The sequence below is a fragment of the Amblyraja radiata genome, chromosome 14, assembly GCF_010909765.2.
Source record: "Amblyraja radiata isolate CabotCenter1 chromosome 14, sAmbRad1.1.pri, whole genome shotgun sequence".
In the NCBI taxonomy this organism is placed as follows: Eukaryota; Metazoa; Chordata; class Chondrichthyes; order Rajiformes; family Rajidae; genus Amblyraja; species Amblyraja radiata.
The window spans coordinates 35,073,220-35,092,974 of record NC_045969.1 but is presented as its reverse complement, the minus strand read 5'-3'; the positions used below and the strand labels follow the sequence as shown (position 1 = coordinate 35,092,974).

At 40.2% G+C, this 19,755-nt stretch overlaps 1 protein-coding gene across 2 annotated transcripts in view; it reads left to right on the top strand.

The window, feature by feature from the left end:
* The window catches only part of arl6 (ADP ribosylation factor like GTPase 6), a 29,929-nt gene extending 10,174 nt beyond the window's left edge, over positions 1-19,755 (top strand). For both annotated transcript variants that reach the window (XM_033033135.1, XM_033033134.1), the window contains exons 3-8: positions 4,541-4,602; positions 7,251-7,319; positions 11,144-11,238; positions 12,627-12,756; positions 13,803-13,858; positions 18,680-19,755. In XM_033033135.1, the coding sequence (XP_032889026.1) occupies positions 4,541-4,602; positions 7,251-7,319; positions 11,144-11,238; positions 12,627-12,756; positions 13,803-13,858; positions 18,680-18,705 (438 nt within the window). In that variant the 3' untranslated portion in view covers positions 18,706-19,755. The remainder of the gene's footprint in view (positions 1-4,540; positions 4,603-7,250; positions 7,320-11,143; positions 11,239-12,626; positions 12,757-13,802; positions 13,859-18,679) is intronic.

Below are 19,755 nucleotides of genomic sequence, written 5' to 3'. Positions count from 1 at the left end.
CAGCATCTGCAGTTCCTTCTTAAACACTTGCTTTAATCACATCCTCTTTCTTGTTGTTCATTCAAAGAGAATGATGAATCTGAGACATTCATTGGTTTTCCTGCAAATAATTTACTTGGAATTTTTTCCACTTCAGAAATGCAGGTTGTCACTGAATTGCCAGCAGCCCTTAAGCTGTGTTGACCAAATGGCCAGCCTTATATTTGAACGCAGACAATAATTCCTTTGGGCAATTACTATGTGTGTAGCATCATTGATTAACCAAAACTAGACATTACTCCAAAGGTGAAATATTGTCTCTTTAATTTATCAGAGAAGTTTATCTTGGCTCGGAATTCTGCTGGGTTCTAGTTGTCAGGATCAGTAATCAAATATAGAATATTTAAATAATATTGAATGGTGCGATTTTTCATTAAAGGATGATCGTTAGTTTAAGTCTTGAAAAAATTTGTATGTTTAAATATGCAGTCAGCAAATCGCATGCAATAGAATTGAGGTTTTCTGTATTAACCAAATAAATGTAAGATGGTTTATTCAAATGTTACATTGCAGTTCCTTTCAACACAAGTTGCTGAAGTTATATTGTATTACATTAAAATGGTACCATTCACATTAACAATCTGTGATAAACACATCTTTAAATGCCAAGGGGAATTATGCTTAAATCATCCAATATGAAAAATAGTCTCTGTTATAGTAAAGAACATAAAGTGAATCTTAGTGCTCCTACCCATGCTATACCTGATGTTGCAGCATTTCTGGTTGTCACGGAGGTTAGATAACAGCAGGTAACTGGGAAAATGTGCAATTGGGAGGGGTTTAAGCTAAGTTGGGGGGGTGGCACCAGCACCTGTATTGGTTGAAGAGAAGAATTGGGTGTACTTTAGAGTAGGATAATTGAATTGCATAAGAGAAGGAAATAATGAAGAATTGTACTATTTGGAGCAAACAAGTTTTGCTTTAGTTTATAGATACAGCATGGAAACAGGCCCTTCAGCCCACCAAGTCCATGCCAACCAGTAATCCCCATACACTAACACTACCTTACACACTGGGGACAATTTTACCAAAGTCAATTAACCTACAAACCTGTTCGTATTTAGAATGTGGAAGGAAACCAGAACACCCAGAGATAACCTCTGTGGTCACGGGGAGGATATACAAAGTCCTTACAGACAGCACCCGTAATCAGGATCAAATCCTGTTTTCTATGTTTCTATATTGGGGATGATTACAATGAATGGTGGTGCTGTCTCGAAGGGCCGAATGGCCTCCTCCTGCACCTATTTTCTAAATCAGGGTCTTTGGCGTTGTAAGGCAGCAACTCTGCAGCTGCACCACTGTGCCGCCCCCAAGAGACTGCAAGGAATACAAAGACTGGTTTACAATGCGTGAATTGTCATGTAAATAGTGTAAAGAATGTTAATGAATTACGAGCACAAACTGTGCTGGTAAATGAAGCGTGTGTTGAAAAACAATAGGTATGAATACTTAATATTCCTGGTTATGAGATGTTGAGAAAAGAGAGGCAGAGAAAAAAGATCAGTCTGAAGAAGTGTCTCGACCTGAAAAGTCGCCCATTCCTTCACTCCAGTGATGCTACCTGTCCCGCTAAGTTACTCCAGCATTTTGTGTCTACCTTCAAAGAAAAATGGTAGTAGATTTGCAATGCTGATTAAGAAGGATATGACTGTACTGGTGAGAGAGGATGCCCTTGAGGATAAGTACTGAATCCATTTAATTATAATTAAGGAGCAAGAGGGAGCTTATGTATTCCACAGGACATCAAATAGTATGAAGGAGCAAGGCTATAGAGTGATAATAAATGTGCATGAACTGCTGAAGGGAGACATTGAAGACTGCCATTTGGCCTAGAGTGATAGACATAGTGTCTTGTTCTTGCGTATGGCGTGCACAGCCTAAAGTTGTAGGACAACTTGTTCTATTTGATCTTATTTGATTGTGCATGACGGGTTGATTGCATTCATCGAAGCAGGGCGGACCACGTGAAGGTTGCAATCTTCCAAGGTTGCCGACCCCTGCTTTAATATTACTATCCTGGGGAAATGGTTCTGGCTGTCTACTGCATCTATGCCTCTCATCATTTTACATACTTTGATCAAATCTCCCCTCAATCTCCACGTTCCAGAGAAAACACTCCCAAGTTTTTCCGGTCTCTCCTAATCTTTGCATTCCATCATGAAACAAATGGAGATAATTTTTGGTTCACAGCCAGTTTTCGGGATTATGATCCCCAGACCCCAAAGTTTTCAGTAAGTTTGAAAAAGGCTATGTACTGCAGTCGGTTATAGTCATCGCTTCTCTTGGAGCTGTTGTGCAGCAAGGATTATGTCTACTGTACCCTGCGGTGGACAGAATCTGCACTGCAATTTGAGGAACAAACATGACTGAATAACAGGTCATCATGCTTTGTTCCATGGCTACTAATATTTGCCAACTTTCTTTCTCCTTGCAAATCTTTCTCTCTCTCATACACACATGATCCTTGCCTTCTCCTCTTTTCTCCAGCCCCACATCATTTATTTTCCCCTTTCCCGGCTGCAGAAGTCCTGCCCCAGCCCTGGCACCCACTTGACCCTGTTCCCAGCCTCACTTCTCTCATATCATGATGATGAATAATGGAGTGGGACATTAGGAAATCAAATCTACTTAACTGGAGGGCGAGCTACGTGGAATGAGAAGAATTCTGGCTAGAATAAAGTAGGATCGAATATAAAATGTTGACAAGCATATGTGACATTTAAGCAGGAGATGTTTTAGGTACGGGTTATGTTTGACCTGACAAGGAGTAAAGGGAAAGGAAGTAAAGCCAGACCTACCTCTCTGATCAATAAAGGAGAGAGTGGTGGTGAAACCAAAAATAGCAGCTGCATGACGTGGTTTAGATGAATAATTGAAAAGAGAGCCAGGCTGAATATAGGAAACTGGGAGGAGAAATGAAGATGCAGATAAAATTCCAGTGATGGGGAAGGTATAAAAAACAATGGATGGGTAGAATTGATGACAATGAGTGGATATTTAAAAAGGCTGTCTGTGCTTAAACAAGTCACCTGATTCCGATGGAGAGCATCGCGGAGACAGGACTGCAAATTATAAAGATATAGTGCAGAAGCAGGCCTTTCGGCCCACGGAGTCCGCGCTGACCAGTGATCCCCACACACTAACGTTATCCTACACATTCGAAGGCAATTTTTACAATTTTATCAAGCCAATTCACTTACAAACCTGTACGTCTTTGGAGTGTGGGAGGAAACTGGAGCTCCCGGAGAAAACCCACGCTGGTCTCTGGGAGAATGTACAAAACTCCGTACAGATAGCACCCATAGTCATGATCAAACCCGGGTCTCTGGCGCTGTAAAGCAGCAACTACACTGTTTGCAAGTCGCACTCTATAAATACTATCAATAATCACATCATTACTGCAATTACTGTTAAATTACTACAAATTACTATAATATTTTCAATCTTCTTCTTCTTCTTATCGATTCCACACACAAGATTAGAAGTTGTTCAGCCAGAGCTGAACACACTTCTCGGCATCTGCACAATGGTGTCTGTCTTGCGCTTCTTGTGCGTCTTGTGCGTGGTGGTGGAAAGATTGGTTGAAACAGGGCCGCGACGTGAACGCTCTTTCCTTGACCCCATTTTCAATCATCTATGGCAATTAGTGTCCTGAGAGTAAAATAGTTCAGTAGAAATTATAATCTATTTAACCATATACAATTAATCCTTCATCAGTCGTTCTAAGCTGAATCTAGACACTCATCTGACAGACTTCGTCAACTCCTCCATGGACTGCAGTAGCTGCACTGTTTATGTGCATCCCTGCCTTGTGTGATGGATGCCGAAATAGCCATCTAGGCCATGCTGTCTTTACTGAATGGTGAGGTGTGCATGTATCTTAGGATGTCTTTTTTTTATAAACCAGCATCTGCAGTTTCTTGGTTTTAGAGGTAGCAGCTTTGGAAAATCGTATTGTACTTATTACCCTAATGTTTTAAATTCATTTTTGTTTTTGGAGGCTAGAATGAAGTGGAAGTGTGGAAGTGTTAGAAGCCAAAGCTGAAATTTGCTTCAATTATTTGCAAACTAGTGGATTAAATTAATCATGAATTGGAACCACATTCTGCCTTGCTGGGTGCCATTTTAAGAAAGGCATTTGTGAATAATACATTTCATGTGTTTGAGTTATTCCTGGGTGCTTTATCGCAAATTAGTATTTGTGAAGCATGTTCACGCAGTAAAGGTAGTATATTTGTATGAATGGATTGTAATGAAAATGCAATTGGAGAAATGACAGAAAAGAGTTGTAATATCACCCTATAATGCGTTTTGTTTTCAGGGTGACATCATATTTCGTTGTACATGGTTCATGTTACAATGACAATAAAGAAACTATTCTATTCTATTCTATTATGCTATTTGAAATACAGCAGACAAAAAATGCAAACTGATGTTGAAACTGTAACAGTTCGAGCTGAATATTATTTTTCATTGATCATTTGTCATTCTTTTACAGGCTCAAGTTCAAGATATTGTTCCAACCATTGGATTCAGCATAGAGAATTTCAAGACCTCGGGGTACTATTCTGTTGCGCTGTTTTACTGTACAGTTTAGTTAATTAGATAGGAACAATTTGAATTGTAATTTTTTTATTAAGCAAATTATGTACTATTTTATTAAGCTCTTTTGTACTATTGGAGTCCTGGTAGTTTGGCTAAGAGTGGCTTCTTGCTTCAGCATTTTCATCATATTGTGGACAACAGGACCAGTGGAGTACTTTCTTCATAAAGGAAAATAAGGTACAATTGTTCCATATTAGGTTTTTTTGTAAGTAAAACTGTTCACATTGGATATTTATAAAAATTGGACTAGGCACGTGAATATTGCCTGATGCACCTTTTCTGAACTCATCCATAAATCCATCTGTGTGAGGTAAAGCTAACGAAGATTCGGACAGCTCAGAAGCACTTTTCTCCCTTTTTCTAGTCTCTGGCTTGGTCAGACACAACTATAGTGATGTGTGTACCATACTTAATTTGATTGTGATTTCTTCCACAAATCCCCGTTTATCTTAGCTTTTTTTTCCTCCACACTGTGGGTATCCCTCCTTGATACCGAGGATGTTTATAAATGTGAAGTGATGTCCATATGCTGACTTATGGAGCTTCTGCACTCCCTATAAGGCGGCTGTCTTTTTTTCTCTGCTGTCAGCATTCTGGACGTAACTCCCATTGGGTTTTTCAGACCATCTTCCATTAGGGCACAAAATGCAGAACTCGGATGGTGGCGCCATCGAGTATGGCAGCCGCGCCAGCAGCTATCTGTCCTTTCATCCTTTCTGTTATTTTTAGTCTGTTTAAAAGTTTGTTTTTGGAGGTCTTATAGTCTTTTTTACGTGGGGGGTGGGGGGGGGGGGAGGGGGAGGAGAAGGGGGAAACTCAGTCAAGGATGCGTCTTTTCTCCGAGCCGCATCTTTGCCCCCTCCTCGCGGCCTACCAACTGGATTGGCGCGGCCTTTCCTGCCGGAGACCGGCCAGAGCTTCAGCAGCGGCGAAGCACTGAATTACCATCGCGGAGCGGGCGATGCCTTTCTGGGGTCACTGTGTTGGAGCTCCGGAGTGTTGGGCCTGCCGACTTTAACACCGTGGAGCTGTGGCCTGCGGAGCTTCCAGCTGCGGGCGGCGCTGACTTTAACATCACGGAGGCCTGGGATCTTTCGCCAAGGATCGCCAGTGTTGGAGCTCCGCCCAGCTCGGCCTGTGGACTTCGGAAGCCGCGGTCTCCGATAGGAAGCGGCCGATTTGGAAAATCGCTGAGAGTGTTCTTCGGTTCCAACGCCAGAGCTCCGATCAATCAATCATCCTGGCGAGAGGGCCTGAAACATAGGGCCGCCGTTGTAGCGACTGCAGAGGCCTCAATAGGCCCCGACCACGGGTGAACAAGAGGAAGATGACTGAACTTTGTTGCCTTCCCACACAGTGGGAAATGTTGATTCCGCTGTGGGAGGATGTTTTATGTTAAATTCTATAGTGTTGTGTTTATCTTATTTGTGTGCTGCATGGTAACTCAAATTTCACTGCACCAATTGGTGTATGTGACAATAAATGTAACTTGAACTTGAACCCCAGTTTCTCTCATCAGATCTATCTCTCGTGATAGATCAGAGCACAGTGTTAAAGGCATACTATTCCATCGAATGGAAATGAGTTCTGAAAATCCTTTGGGTTTTCTGTCGAGAACACCGACGGGAGCAGAGAAAAGGTGCTCTTGGTTGGATTAAAAAATGTTTAAAAAAAATTGGGACGCAGCAAGTACTTTTATGAATATGCCTCCGTAAACATTGTGAGAACTGTCCAAAGTGCAAAAAAAACAGTTGAACTGTACATAAGGTTGAAAGATACAAAATAACTGAAGTGTCTGGAGGAGGGTCTCAACCTAAAATGTCACCTATTTATGATCTCCAGAGATACTGCCTGACCTGCTGAGTTGCTTAAGCATTTTGTTAATTAGTAAACCAGCATCTGCATATTCTTGTTCCTACGTTTGTACATATGGTTGTTTTTATTTGTTTACAGCATTGAGCACGCAAACATTTTTACTGCAAATCCCAAAGTATAACAAATATGCTCGAAATACATTCTCATTCTGTCAACATTGATTTTCTTAACAAATGAACGCGGTCAGTCAATTCAATGGAGTTTGGAAGTTAAATTAATGAGGATTGTGCTATCAAAATTTGCTATAGCACATATCTTTAGTTCTAAAGTCCATACACAAGCTTGATGTTCTCTGATTGGCCAATAGTCAAGATGAATAATAAGCAACAGAATCTTAAAAGGCACTTTGCTGATTGTTATTGTATTTTTCAGGGTACATGTATTCTCTGAAATTAAGTAAATGGTATCTGCATCTGTAGAGTGGTGTGAAATCATTTGCCAGCTTACAGTTATAAAATAACATTTAGCTTGGTATAAGGGCGTATTCAGATGGTTTCCATAAATTTATTCCAGCTGTTATTTGAGCAGATTGTTAATCCAGTTACCCCTGAAACATTTTCCCATTATTTTTGTCAACACAAATGTCTAGATTTTTCACTAGATAAACAGAAACTATCCATTTGTGTGTTTTCTAGGTGAATCGATTGTGGGATTGTAGTACGACATTGGGTTTACAGGTGTGCAGGCATGTTCTTGACACTTGTGTCTCCTTTCTTCCTCTTCCCCAGCCTGTCTTTTACCGTGTTTGATATGTCTGGCCAGGGAAGATATCGGAACTTATGGGAACATTATTATAAGTAAGTGATGCGAACAAAAAAATCTGTTATATTTGCATAATTCTCAAGAAGTAATTGAAACAACTGACCAAACATTTTCTTCTGCAATAAATGGATTGTTTGGGAATCAAATTTAATGTTATTTCAATATTATTATTATTATTATTATTAGGAACAAAGATACAGTCTGAAACTAAACTTCTATCTGCAATCTAGTCCAGTATTTTTATGTGTGTGGATAATGACAATGGGCCTTAGAACAGTACAGCTGTACAGGTCCTTTGGCCCTCAATGTCTCTGCCAATTAATTTAACATGATCTCATCTGCCTGCATTTGACCTAAATCCCTCCATCATTTGCCTGTTCATCTGCCTGGCTTCTTAACCGTAACTATTTACTCTGCCACCCTTTGGAGCACGTGCCAGTCCCCTATCGCTCCACTGTGAAATCGCTTCAAAGTATATCTACTTTGAAGAAGTTATTCTCCTTTCTCCAACAGGATTTCTGTGAGACCCTCTCTCTTTGCTCCCCCTCTGTGATCCCTTGAGCAGTCCTTGCGGAATGCAAAAGGGATGGGGATGACATGACCGGTGATGGTATTGTGTTAAAGATGGCGGAAATAGCGAAGCGCAATATATACTGAATGCAATGGCTGGTAGGCTGGATGGAACTCCTTCTTTGTTCTGCCCTGGTGAAGGAGGGGTAAGAACAGATGTTTTGGAGAAAAGAGGAAATGCAGTTGAGGCACCACAGTAGAAAGCCTTACCATTGGTACTAGTATGGCGGAGATGAAGAAAAGGGAATGGTGCCCTTGCAGGAGGCTGGGTGGATGGCTGGGTTTGTGGGTGTGGTGTAAAAGATGTTGGTTCTATCCCCTAAGAGCAAAATGGTGAAGTGTCAGGGATGGACCACATAAATATGAGAGCAGGTGGAAATCGGCAGCAGAGTGTTGACATCTTCATGTCTTGTATGTCTTGTGAGAGGCACATCTTGCAGGATGTGACTCTCATCCATGCATCAAAAAAGGGTTGCGAGAGTGGTCCAGAATAATCCTGGACCAAGGACTGTTCCATGTATCCAACAAACCCTTGTGTGTCCATTTACCAACATCCAAAAATCCACATGTGCATCCCACACATCATGCATGGACATTGTTTTGAATAGAAACAAGCATTATAGTAATAATGCGGCATAATGGTAGAGTTGTTGCCATACTGCACCAGATATCCCAGTATGATCATGACTAGGGGTGCTGTCTGTAGGAAGTTTGTACGTTCTCCCTGTAACGTTCTCTAGGTGCTCCGGTTTCCTCCCACATTCCAAAGACGTGCAATTTTGTAAGTTAATAAGCAAGTTCGGTATTCTGAAAAATGCAAGGAATCGTGGGATTTGTCAAAGGTCATTCGCGATAAAGAAAAAGCGAACGAAGCGCTGGCTGTATAAACTGAAAAATTCGTATCTTTATTCATAATTTATGTGTAAAAATATATTTAATCTGAGGAACCGGGGGTGCCAGGTAGCGGGAGAGCGGGGTGTAACAGTGAGAGAGGGGGCTGATGCGAGTGGGAGACGGGGAGAGACTGGACCGGCGGAGAGACATTCATGGCAGCTGCGCGCACACAGACCCGCGCCTCATCCGCAGCCAGGATCGAACCCAGGTCCCCAGCGCCAAAAGCGTTACCGAACTGCCACTGGACGTCCCGCCCAAGTATCCCATCCCCACCCGGGGGGGGGCAGCCGGAGACGTCCAGGGCGACCCCGGGCCGACGGGACACCGGCCCGGAGCAGCGGCCCACAGGCCCACAGCCAGCACAGAGAAGAAGCGCCAACTCCCGAGGAACCGCTCCCCGACGGGCAGGGGACCGTCAGCCGCACCCCCCGCCCCACCCAGCGGCCGCCGGCCAACCCCCCAGGCGCCGGCGAAAGCCGAGCACCAGCAATCAATGGGGATACACACAAAGCGCTGCAGCAACTCAGCTGGACTGCAAGTCCGGGACTCCGCGCCGACTGCAAGTCCGGGACTGCCACTGCTCCGGGCCGGCACCCCGTCAGTTCAGGGCTGCCAGCCAACCCGGCGGGAGAGGCAGAGCCGAGCTGGAGCCAGCGCTTCCTCCTGCGCCGGTTGCAAGCCCGGGGCCGCCAGCGCCCCGCCAGTCCAGGGCCACCCCGGACACTTCCTGCCGCCCCAAGACAGGGACGGGAAACCGGGGAGGAGACGGGGATGGCCCAGCAGCAACTCATCAGCGCACGCAGCGAGGGAGACCCTGGCCCTACCCTGACCACGGATAAAACGCAGGCCTGCACACAACGCAGTAGCACAGCTGCCTTGAATGCTTATCGCGAGTGACCTATGACCTGGGTATGCGCAGTCAGAATACCGAACTCACTTATTGGATTTGGTCAAAATTGTAAATTGTCCCTAGTGTGTAGGATAGTGCCACTGTATGGGTTGATAGCTGGTCGGAGCGGACGTGCTGGGCCTGCCAAACACAAGCAAGCTCAATTTATATTAAAGCATATTTGATCACCTTGAATTAGAACATGGGTCAAAAAGTGTAAAATTACACTGATTTCAATGGATTTGTATTCCTAGAATATAAACATCTGTAATTCTGATAAGACTCTTGAAACAAAATTGAAAACTTTCTCTCAAAATTGATTTAAACGTTGGCAATGAAAATTCCAATTTAGAGCCAGTCAAAATATTTGTTTCGGTTTAGAACTGTGTTTCATTTTAATCAGTATTAAACTGATAATTATTGTTTTATTTAGAACTTTCACTTTTTACTATTCTAAACAGAAAAAATAGAAATTAGGTTAATTAGCAACTTTATTTGTTAAAGGACAGCACTAGTAATATTTCCAAGCACACAGCATGTTAGGCAGAGACAATTGATTTTGAGCAGGAATTACTTGCTTCTGTTCACTCACAATGCCAATAATGATCCCAGTGCGATATGAAACTCTCGATAAAACAATTTGTCAGTTTTAGTTGACATTGCTATACATCCATCATTCAAGTCATGGTTTGTCCTACGTATGTTTTTATTTTTCAAAGCGGCCATGTGGTTTTCATTTTTTTTGGAACACCAAGTCAGCGCTCTGATATTTTCATTACGTATTTTAATTAGGTCTCTAATCGTATCTTTGATATTGAGTTGCCAAGGTTTACAGTAGAGAAATCATTTAAGATGGTTGCTGCATGAAAACATTGTGAAGGAGTCCGATTTTAGTTTAGAGATAGACACAAAACGCTGGAATAACTCTGGGAGAGAATGGGTGACGTTTCGGGTCAAGACCCTTCTTCAGACTCAGTACAGCATGCTAGCACCTCCAGTGAGGATCAAACCCGGGTCTCTGATGCTGTAAGGTAGCAGCTCTACCAGCGGCGCCACTATGTTGCCCAAAATTGATACAAATATTACTGTGTATTGCTACAGTAGCTATTGTTCAAAATATTGGTTGTGGGATAGATTTGAATTGGATACTAAGCGAACCTCAGAGTATGAGGCTCATTTAAATCTGCCCAAATTGAATGAAAATCTTTGCACTTGAAAAGGTGCCATTAAGCCAAAGTTAGAATGTAAAGGAGAAAAGGATTTGTAGTTTTGTTATTTAACTTGGATAGAAACTGTTCTTAGTTATTTTGAATATCACGACTGTATGACTTGACTGTATAGAAGTGCTGTGTTTAAGGTAGATAAAATTAGTTTTGGCTTACAATTCTATAGTGCTGCATAAGAGCATTTTTACTGCACATACAGCATTTGTGTAACATCGTTAAAGTTATACAGTCTGCACAGTGCTGCTGAGCACAGTATCATATCTCTTTGTGGTCACTTCAGGGAAGGCCAGGCCATCATTTTTGTTATTGATAGCAGTGACAAGTTGAGGATGGTGGTTGCAAAAGAAGAACTTGACACGCTTCTTAATCATCCAGGTAAGATCATTGGACTTTGATTCTGTTCTCAGTTTATTTTCAAGAAATATTACTCCTTTTTCATGACAGCAATAAAACCATGCCAGCCTAAACTAAAAGAAACTGAAGCCTATTAATTAAGAAACGAAAATGTCAAAGCTTCCTTCTTTGCATACATGTAATTTTGTTTCTTCTGCTTGTGTACTCTGGGAGACGACAGGATTAAGTACAATTGCTATATCTCCTGTACTGTAGTCACACAGCATGGAAAAGGGACCTTACAGTCCAACTTGCCCATGCTGACCTGGATGCCCTACCTGCTCGCATGTTGCCCATATCCCCCCCCCCAACCTTTCCCATCCAACTGAATAGTTTAGAAGCAAGAAACTGCAGATGCTGGTTTACAAAAATAGACACAAAGTGCTTAACTGCGAATCAGGCAGTATTGTGACCCACTGAGTTATTCCAGCACTTTTGTTTAAAGCTGAATAGGTTGCTATTTATGCTGAATGTTGCAGTGGCAACTTAGACGGGACACTGAAGTCTAACCATTTCTTGAAGTAAATTTGGAAATGAAATAATTATTAATTTACATAAAATTCTGGATTATTATTAATCAGCCGTCTCTCCATTCCATTGCAAAACATGTCAGAACACTTGTTGCCAATCTTTAGGAATAGAAATATTTTGGGCACCACATTATGCTTGTGTTAGAAGCTTGGTTGGGATGCAAAATTTTTATTTATTGATTTCAATGATAACAAATTTCAGAATCAAACACGGGTATCACACACACACACAGCACATGACAGATGACCTTGTGCTTGGGTTTGATTCTGTTCTGAATCTTTTCATAACTTACTGACATGCAGTGCTTTTTTGTGAAGGTACATCGGGTATGTAAATATTTAGAATTTTTAATATTACATAAAGATAACGAAAGTTTAAAAAATTAAGTGTTCAATAAATAATGCTGTTCAGGCCCTTAAACAACTAAAGCAGTTTATAGGATGACAATCTGACATAGACACAAACAGCAAGGAACAATATGCATACCAGCATCTTTTTCTCTACTTATCTATACATGTCCCAGCAATGCAATAATTGTGGAGGATCTGATTGTGTAATGTGGTCGTTAAAAATAAAATGCAGGGTGTTAGGTGACAAAATTATGACTCTTACCGTCTGATTTGACATGGCTATGGTTGTCTATTGAAGCATTTGCAGTCAGCATAAAATGTTTGTACACCAATAATATAAATACTCTGTTAGTGTGGTATTGTATCCTGAGTAACCTCACAATTATGTCATGATTATCAGATGAAAAGTTCACCTATTCATTGTATGCAGTTTGAAGAAAGCAAATTGTCACTTTACTAAATGTAACAGGTGTGGTGTTTTTCTTTCAGACATTAAACATAGACGAATTCCAATTCTGTTTTTTGCGAATAAGATGGACCTCAGAGACGCTTTGTCATCAGTTAAAGTTTCTCAGATGTTGCGTTTAGAAAACATCAAAGATAAGGCTTGGCATATTTGGTAAGTAGAACTGCAGCGTATATATTTAAAGTTGTTTGATTCTCAATCAATATAATGCTGCTTTGAAAATTACTGTTCATAGAATGTTTGATGAATTATGTATTAAGCTGTATTACTCCTGGTCTATAATTAAAAAGGCATCTGGTGTTAAATCAAGTCTTGTGCTAAAATGCCCTAAGGATATTTGACATTTAAAGTAAATGCCACAATTAAGGGTCAGACATATTTTAAATTGAACCTGCCAATGTAACACAGGATCGATGCTTCACCAGCAGATGTCAGCACAGGATATAAATCCTGTCACTCTTACAATGTATGGTAGTGTCCACAGCGAGAATATAATTATTTTACACATTTTCATTTATATTGATTCCTGTAAATTGCACACAAAAATTCAAATGGACTGTCGTTTTGAATCTGACAGCCAAATAATATTGAATTAATGGCATTGTGGTTTATGTTTAGCTGTAGTTTCTTCTAAAGTTATGAATAACCTCAACTTGTTTAAAGGATTAGAGAAAACCCTCTACCCATTACTAATATTTTAAAGAAAATTTGCAAATCATAATCTTGTCCTAAAATCTTCAGAATACTTTTAATATAAAGTCAGATACTTCTGAGGAAAATCTTTCTGCAAAGTGTTCACAAATCTTTGTGAATGCTTCATTTTTTCATCTCTGGCTTTTATCCAACCATCAGCCACTTCAAGCCCCCCTTCACCCATATCCACCTGTCACTTTGTCCTGCCCCCACTCCACTTCCAGTTTTCATCCCTAATCTAGATAATCTAAAATCAGAAGCCACCAAACTTGCACGTCAGGATATTATAAGGATGTTTTTGATTATTTTCTATTTTAATAATATGTTCCAATAATACAAGACTTCCTGTTATGATCTAGTGCAGACTTTATGATGTGTTTTCCTGTAACGCCTTGAACAAACGTACCTTCAGTGATGTGGTCAGTAATGTGTATGTCAGTTTTTGAATTATGTATGCAAACGGTTCATGGATTTAGCATCTGATAGTGATTTTAATCCCTTTTCAGTGCCAGTGATGCTTTAAAAGGCGAAGGATTACAGGAAGGTGTTGATTGGCTCCAAGGTAAACGGTAGCTCTCCAATTTTACTTTTAACATTTTTCCACATAGAGTGCTTTTTAAACTTCTTGGATTGTAAACTACATGCATTTATTTCAGAACTTTGTCTGCATTTTCTTTTTGTGTTCTGCATCCAGACCAGATCATGCTGGAAGCACTGTATTCGGATTTTTGCTATTCCACATAACTCGTGTCAGTAATTCCATTTGTGGTCCCACTGAAAAGACATGCATCAATAATGCAAGATAAGGGAACAATAATATAAACCAAAGCGACTGAAAGCATTTCCACCCAGTCAGAAAAGTAATGCTGACCTTCAGAGCAAATATAGTATTTTTATACTTTTATAGGACTTGAACAAAACAAACAATTATTGACCAATCCTAATTCCCTTTAAGAAGGAGGTGATGCTTGTCAACCTTTAATATCATGGATGAAGATGTTCCAAAACTATAATTGGGTAGGGTTTTCCAGGATTCTGACCAGTAATAATGAAGAATCAACACTATATTTTGCGGTCAAACTCATGGACTTTGAGGATGATGTACAAGTGAAGATATGTTGGCTGCTTAACTTGTTGTTAATACTGGTTTGTGGGTTTAGGAGATCCTGTTGGAGTGTCCTCCTGACATTGTGTGCAGATTTTACGCACTGCAGCTATTTTGTATTATTCAATGTGAAATGAATGCTTAGTGCTAATACTTAGCAAGGGCTGCTAATCGAGATTCGGGATAGTATCAAGCTTCTTGAGTGTAGTAAAGCTGCACTCTGATTACTTTGTAGTTTAGAGATACAGCATAGAAACGGGCCCTTCAGCCCACCGATAATAACCTGTTCACTCTATTTCTATATTATCTCACTGTTGCATCCACTCCCTACTCACCTGGAGCAATTTACAGAGGCCCATTACCCTACAAATCCACACATTTTTGGGTCTGTGTGAGGAACCAGAGCACCTAGAGGAAACCTATGTTAATGTTATAGCCATATAACAATTACAGCACGGAAAACAGGCCATCTCGGCCCTTCAAGTCCGTGCCGAACACTTATTTTCCCCTAGTCCCATCTACCTGCACTCAGACCATAACCCTCCTGTATCAGCTGGACATTTTTTCTCCATTTTTTTTTTTTTGAAAATGCATGTTAAAATAAAAAATGTAATAAATTGGATTAAGGGTAATTGGGATAAATTTCTACAAAAAAAAGTATAAAACTTATTTTGATGTTTCTTGATGTATTTTAAATTTATTGATGTTAAGAATTTTAGCTATAGGTTTAGAATAGAGAAACTTGGCTTGTTCTTTGGTTTATGGAGCGAAAAAGATAAAATGTAGAATTGATGGAAAAATAAAATGGGTTTAGATTGGGTAAATAAGGGGAAGCTGTTCTTATTAGTGATGTTTGCAAGGACCAAGACATAGATTCAAAATAATGGGCAAACAAGATCTGCAAAAACAATATATATGCAGAGATGTTAATGTCGTGAGAACCTTTGCCTGCATCAGTAATGGAAACTGCCAATGCAGGTTTTCAAAAGAGAAATAGATAGATACTTGTGGGAAGATGATTGAAAAGCTCTGGTGAAGATGGGAATGGAAAATGAATTGCACTGTGGAGAACTGGCATGATTAAGTAATTCAAATTGTTTCATTCTCTGCCTTAATAATTCTGTGGTTTAATAATATGTTTAAATCTTACATAGTTTCTCAAATTTGAAGATGAGTTGATTCAGAACTTTTTATTAATAGGGCAAGCAATTAGTGCATTTTGTTTGAAAGATAAAATAACATGAAAATTAATGTTCATTTAAGATTCTTATTTTAAGTGTCAGATGTCATTTGTACCATCCTATATTTTTAAATGGCTCTTAGAATATATAACTACAGATTTATCCCTGACTATTCCTAAGATGTTTAGTGAAATATACATCTATTGTATAATCTACAGTGAAATTGAAAACCATCTTGGAAGATACAGTGCCTTTAAAGAACCTGACTTCTAAATCAAGTGATCTTCTCAAGGCAGGGAAGCAGTGAGGGAAATGCCTGAAGCCACTTTTAAAGTATAATAAAAATGCTTAAAACAAAGAAAAACAGAATTCTTTCTTGTATCTTTTAAGAAACAAGGAAAAGTATTTCTGGATATCTACAAGTTATACGAACTTTGCTTTGATGAAACATATTTTTGCATTATTTAACCTGTAAAATCAAAACAAATATTTGACTATAATTAGAATAAATGAAATTGTGCATAGAAATTCTTTAAATGTATTATTTGAGAATTTGATTACAATAACTCAAATATGGTTCACTGGATAAAATATCTTATGAATTTAAATGATAGTTTTCTAACCATGTGATATGGCTGCCTGCAGCGCCTATTGCTGTAAAACTTCAGCCCCTGGGAAAAGGAGCATTGATCATAGGAGATCATAGGGGAAAAAAGGAACTCTGCCCTTTCTTGTGACATGGTGCTAATTTTGGTATCAAGCCTTCTAACTGAATGCTTCATGTGAAGTATTGTGTTCAGTTTTTGTCACCCTGCTATAGCAACGATGTCATTAAGCTGCAGTAACTCAGCGGGTCAGGCAACATCTCTGAATAAAAATGATGGATGACGTTTAGGGTTGGGACCCTTCTTCAGACCTTCTTCAAACATAGGTTTAAGATGAGAGGTCTGAAGAAGGGTCCTGACCCACTGAGTTACTCCACCACTTTGGGTCTATCTTCTTTATTAGGAAAGAGATTGGGCAGGCTAGGACTTTATTCCTTGGAGCGCAGGTGGGTGATCTTACAGAGGTGTATGAGGGGAGTACAGTCTTTTACCCAGGGTAGGAGAATCAAACACCAGAGACATAGATTTAAGATGAGAGGAGCAAGATTTAATATGAATCTAAGGGGCAACCTTTTCACTTGGAGGGTGGTGGGTATATGGAACAAGCTGCCAGTGGAGGTAGTTGAGACTGCTACTACTAAAGCTGAAAGCTATATTCTGCATCCTGTATCTTCCCCCTTAATGTATCTATTGTATTTGAGTTTGACTTGGTTGCATTTATACAAGTTATATTTGATCAAATGCAAAACAAGGCTTTTCATTGTATCTTAGTACACATGACAATAATTAACCTAAAGCTAAATAGTATCACTCAGAGGGCGGTGGGTATATAGAACGAGCTACCAGAGGAGGTAGGTACTGTAACAGCTTTTAAAAGACACTTGGACAGGTACACAAATAGGAAAGGTTTAGAGCAGGGGTTGCCAACCTTTTTCGTCCCGTTTACCCCCGGCAAATTTTCTAATGTAAATTTACCCCCACCCTGTTTTGTTCAGTAATTTGAGTTTACACTTCTACCATAATAAAGCAACCGACAAGGGGAAATTTAAAAATACTGTTTTTAACAAATCCAGAATCAACAAATTTACCCCCTGGCTAGGTGAAATTAACCCTCGGGGGTAAATTTACCTCAGGTTGGAACCCTTGGTTTAGAGGGAAATGTGAACTTAGGTGGGTCATATTGGCCAGCATGGACCATTTGGGTCGAATGTCCTGTTTCGGTACAGTATGACTTAGACTCTAGGATGCCCACTCAGTACTGCGAGCATTTCCAGGGCATGTATATTATTGTAACCAGATAAACATCAAAGCTTGAAATAGAAAAAGAATGCAAATATTAGAAATCTGAAATATGACAAAAAAGAAAATGCTGGAAATACTAGGTTGTCCAGGCAGTAGCTATAGAAAGTGAAACAGGATCAACATTTCAGTTCAAAATCCTTTCATCAGAATTCACTCTGGATGTGGAAAACACTTATTTGCTTGCGTCCAACACTACCCATTAATGTTTGAAAACGCCTCCTAGTCTATAGTTATGTTTTTAATTATCATTTACTAATTTTTACAGCTTCTATTAAAGCATATTTTCTACCCAATTAATTAAGCATATTTTTTAAAGTATAATAAACTTCAGTGAGCCAGATTTAATATCTGATAGATTTGTTTCACTGATGAGCTTAGCCTAAAGGGCCTGTCCTACTTGGGCGCCATTTGCGCGTCATTTATGCGACAGGCCGGGAGTGACTAACGCACGACAGTCACGCGAAAATCATCTAGCAGTACAACAGTCGTGCACCAAGTGCCCCTGAGGGCCCTGCCCCCTTTGGGAGCCATTTGCGATGTCGCTGGTACCTAGTCCGATCTCCGTGGCAAGGATTTTCCCAGTGAAAATCAAAGATAATATGGTGAAAATGTTTCAAAACTACGAGCGCTTTATACCCGAGTGGTCACGTGGTGCGGCACTCAAATGACGCGCAAATGATGCGCTGACGGCGTATGGGCGGCGCATGGTTACGGATGTTGACGCACGGTGACGCATAATAAATTAGCATAGGCAACATTCGTGCGTCACTGCGTAATCATGCGTCACCAGGCGCTACACGTACGCCAGTGTACGCCATCAGTACGTCAGCGTGCGCAAGGGATATGTCACGCAGGTGGCGCGCGAGGATTTTGAGCCTCACAAAATCCTGGGGCGCCGCGCGTCATTGCATACCCCACCCTGCCTCACCACGCACCTTGTGCACGTCACGACGCACCAACCAATTTTTAGCATGTCGAGGAAATGACGCTCAAGTGGGACAGGCCCTTTAGTCCCAGCAATATTCTGGTCAGGTGTGCTCTGAATAACATTCAAATTTTTTTTTCTTATCCCCATTTCATAGATGCTACACAATTGATTATGGTGGATGTCTGCTGATCATAATAGGAAAATGAAGTGCTGTTATCTTTATGCATCAAGATTATTGATTTTTCTGTTATTAATTCACCAGATCAAATCAAAGCAATGAAGACGTGAAGAATTAATGGCACATGAATGCCTCCAGTATGACATAGCAGAATGTGACTTGCCACAGCTTGAGAATTGAACTTTGGCTGAGATATGTCTTATCATGTTGTGGACTCAATTTTATTCTATCTTTGAAATGTATGCTGAAGGAAGAAAAATAATGTACATAGTCAAAGTAATAATGTGTAATATTTTTACAAGTTTAATGTAGATTTTGCGAAGAACCATATTAAGGAATTAAGCTAGAGATTTGGAAGGAGTGCTTTTTGTTCAAGTACTCGCCAGCAAAAGCCCCCTGAGAATTTATTTTGATTGTGTCTGGAAAGATCAGAAGTGCCAGATGGACAAGGAGTGCTTGCAGTCTGCTGTAACCAAGTCACAAAGGTGGAGTGGCCTCGCGCAGTCACAAGCTGCTTCTTGCTACGCAATCACTTCACTTCCCACTTTCAGGTTGGTCTGAAGGTTGTTTACCACTGATCTGCACAGGTGCAATCCCTATTGAAAAGGCTGGGCAAAACAATGTGATTAATGTAGGACCTGTCTAAACAGCTCTTTGAGATGGTCAGCACAGACTCAGTGGGCTAAGAATCTGGTTCTGTGCTGTGTCTCTGCCTCTCTGAGAAGGCAATCAATTTAAAGCTCTTTATGAAGTTAACTTGTCAAAATATCGAAGTACGGAAATTTTTTAAAAGTCCATCCAGACCTGTCATCCCCTTTGTAGATCCAAGTGTGTTGTAAAATATGTATATTGAATATTTAAAATGTGATCATTTTCTCCAAATGTATAGCTCTATAGAGGATGATGGAGATATGTATTAATATGACAGCAATCTCCTGCATCCATTTTGTTAGGTCACTCAAATTAAATGCACTTTTGTGTGATTCTCTTTTACAATCACCCGAAGCTTTAAGAGAGTTTTAAGTTGTATTTGATTAGGTTATTACTGAATATATTTTAGGCTTAGCTTTATGAAAAGAGGAAATCGGATCTACTAAAGGCCCAAGCCTTTTGTTGATCTGAGCCCAACTTGCAAACTAAAAATAAACTGAAGCAAGTCA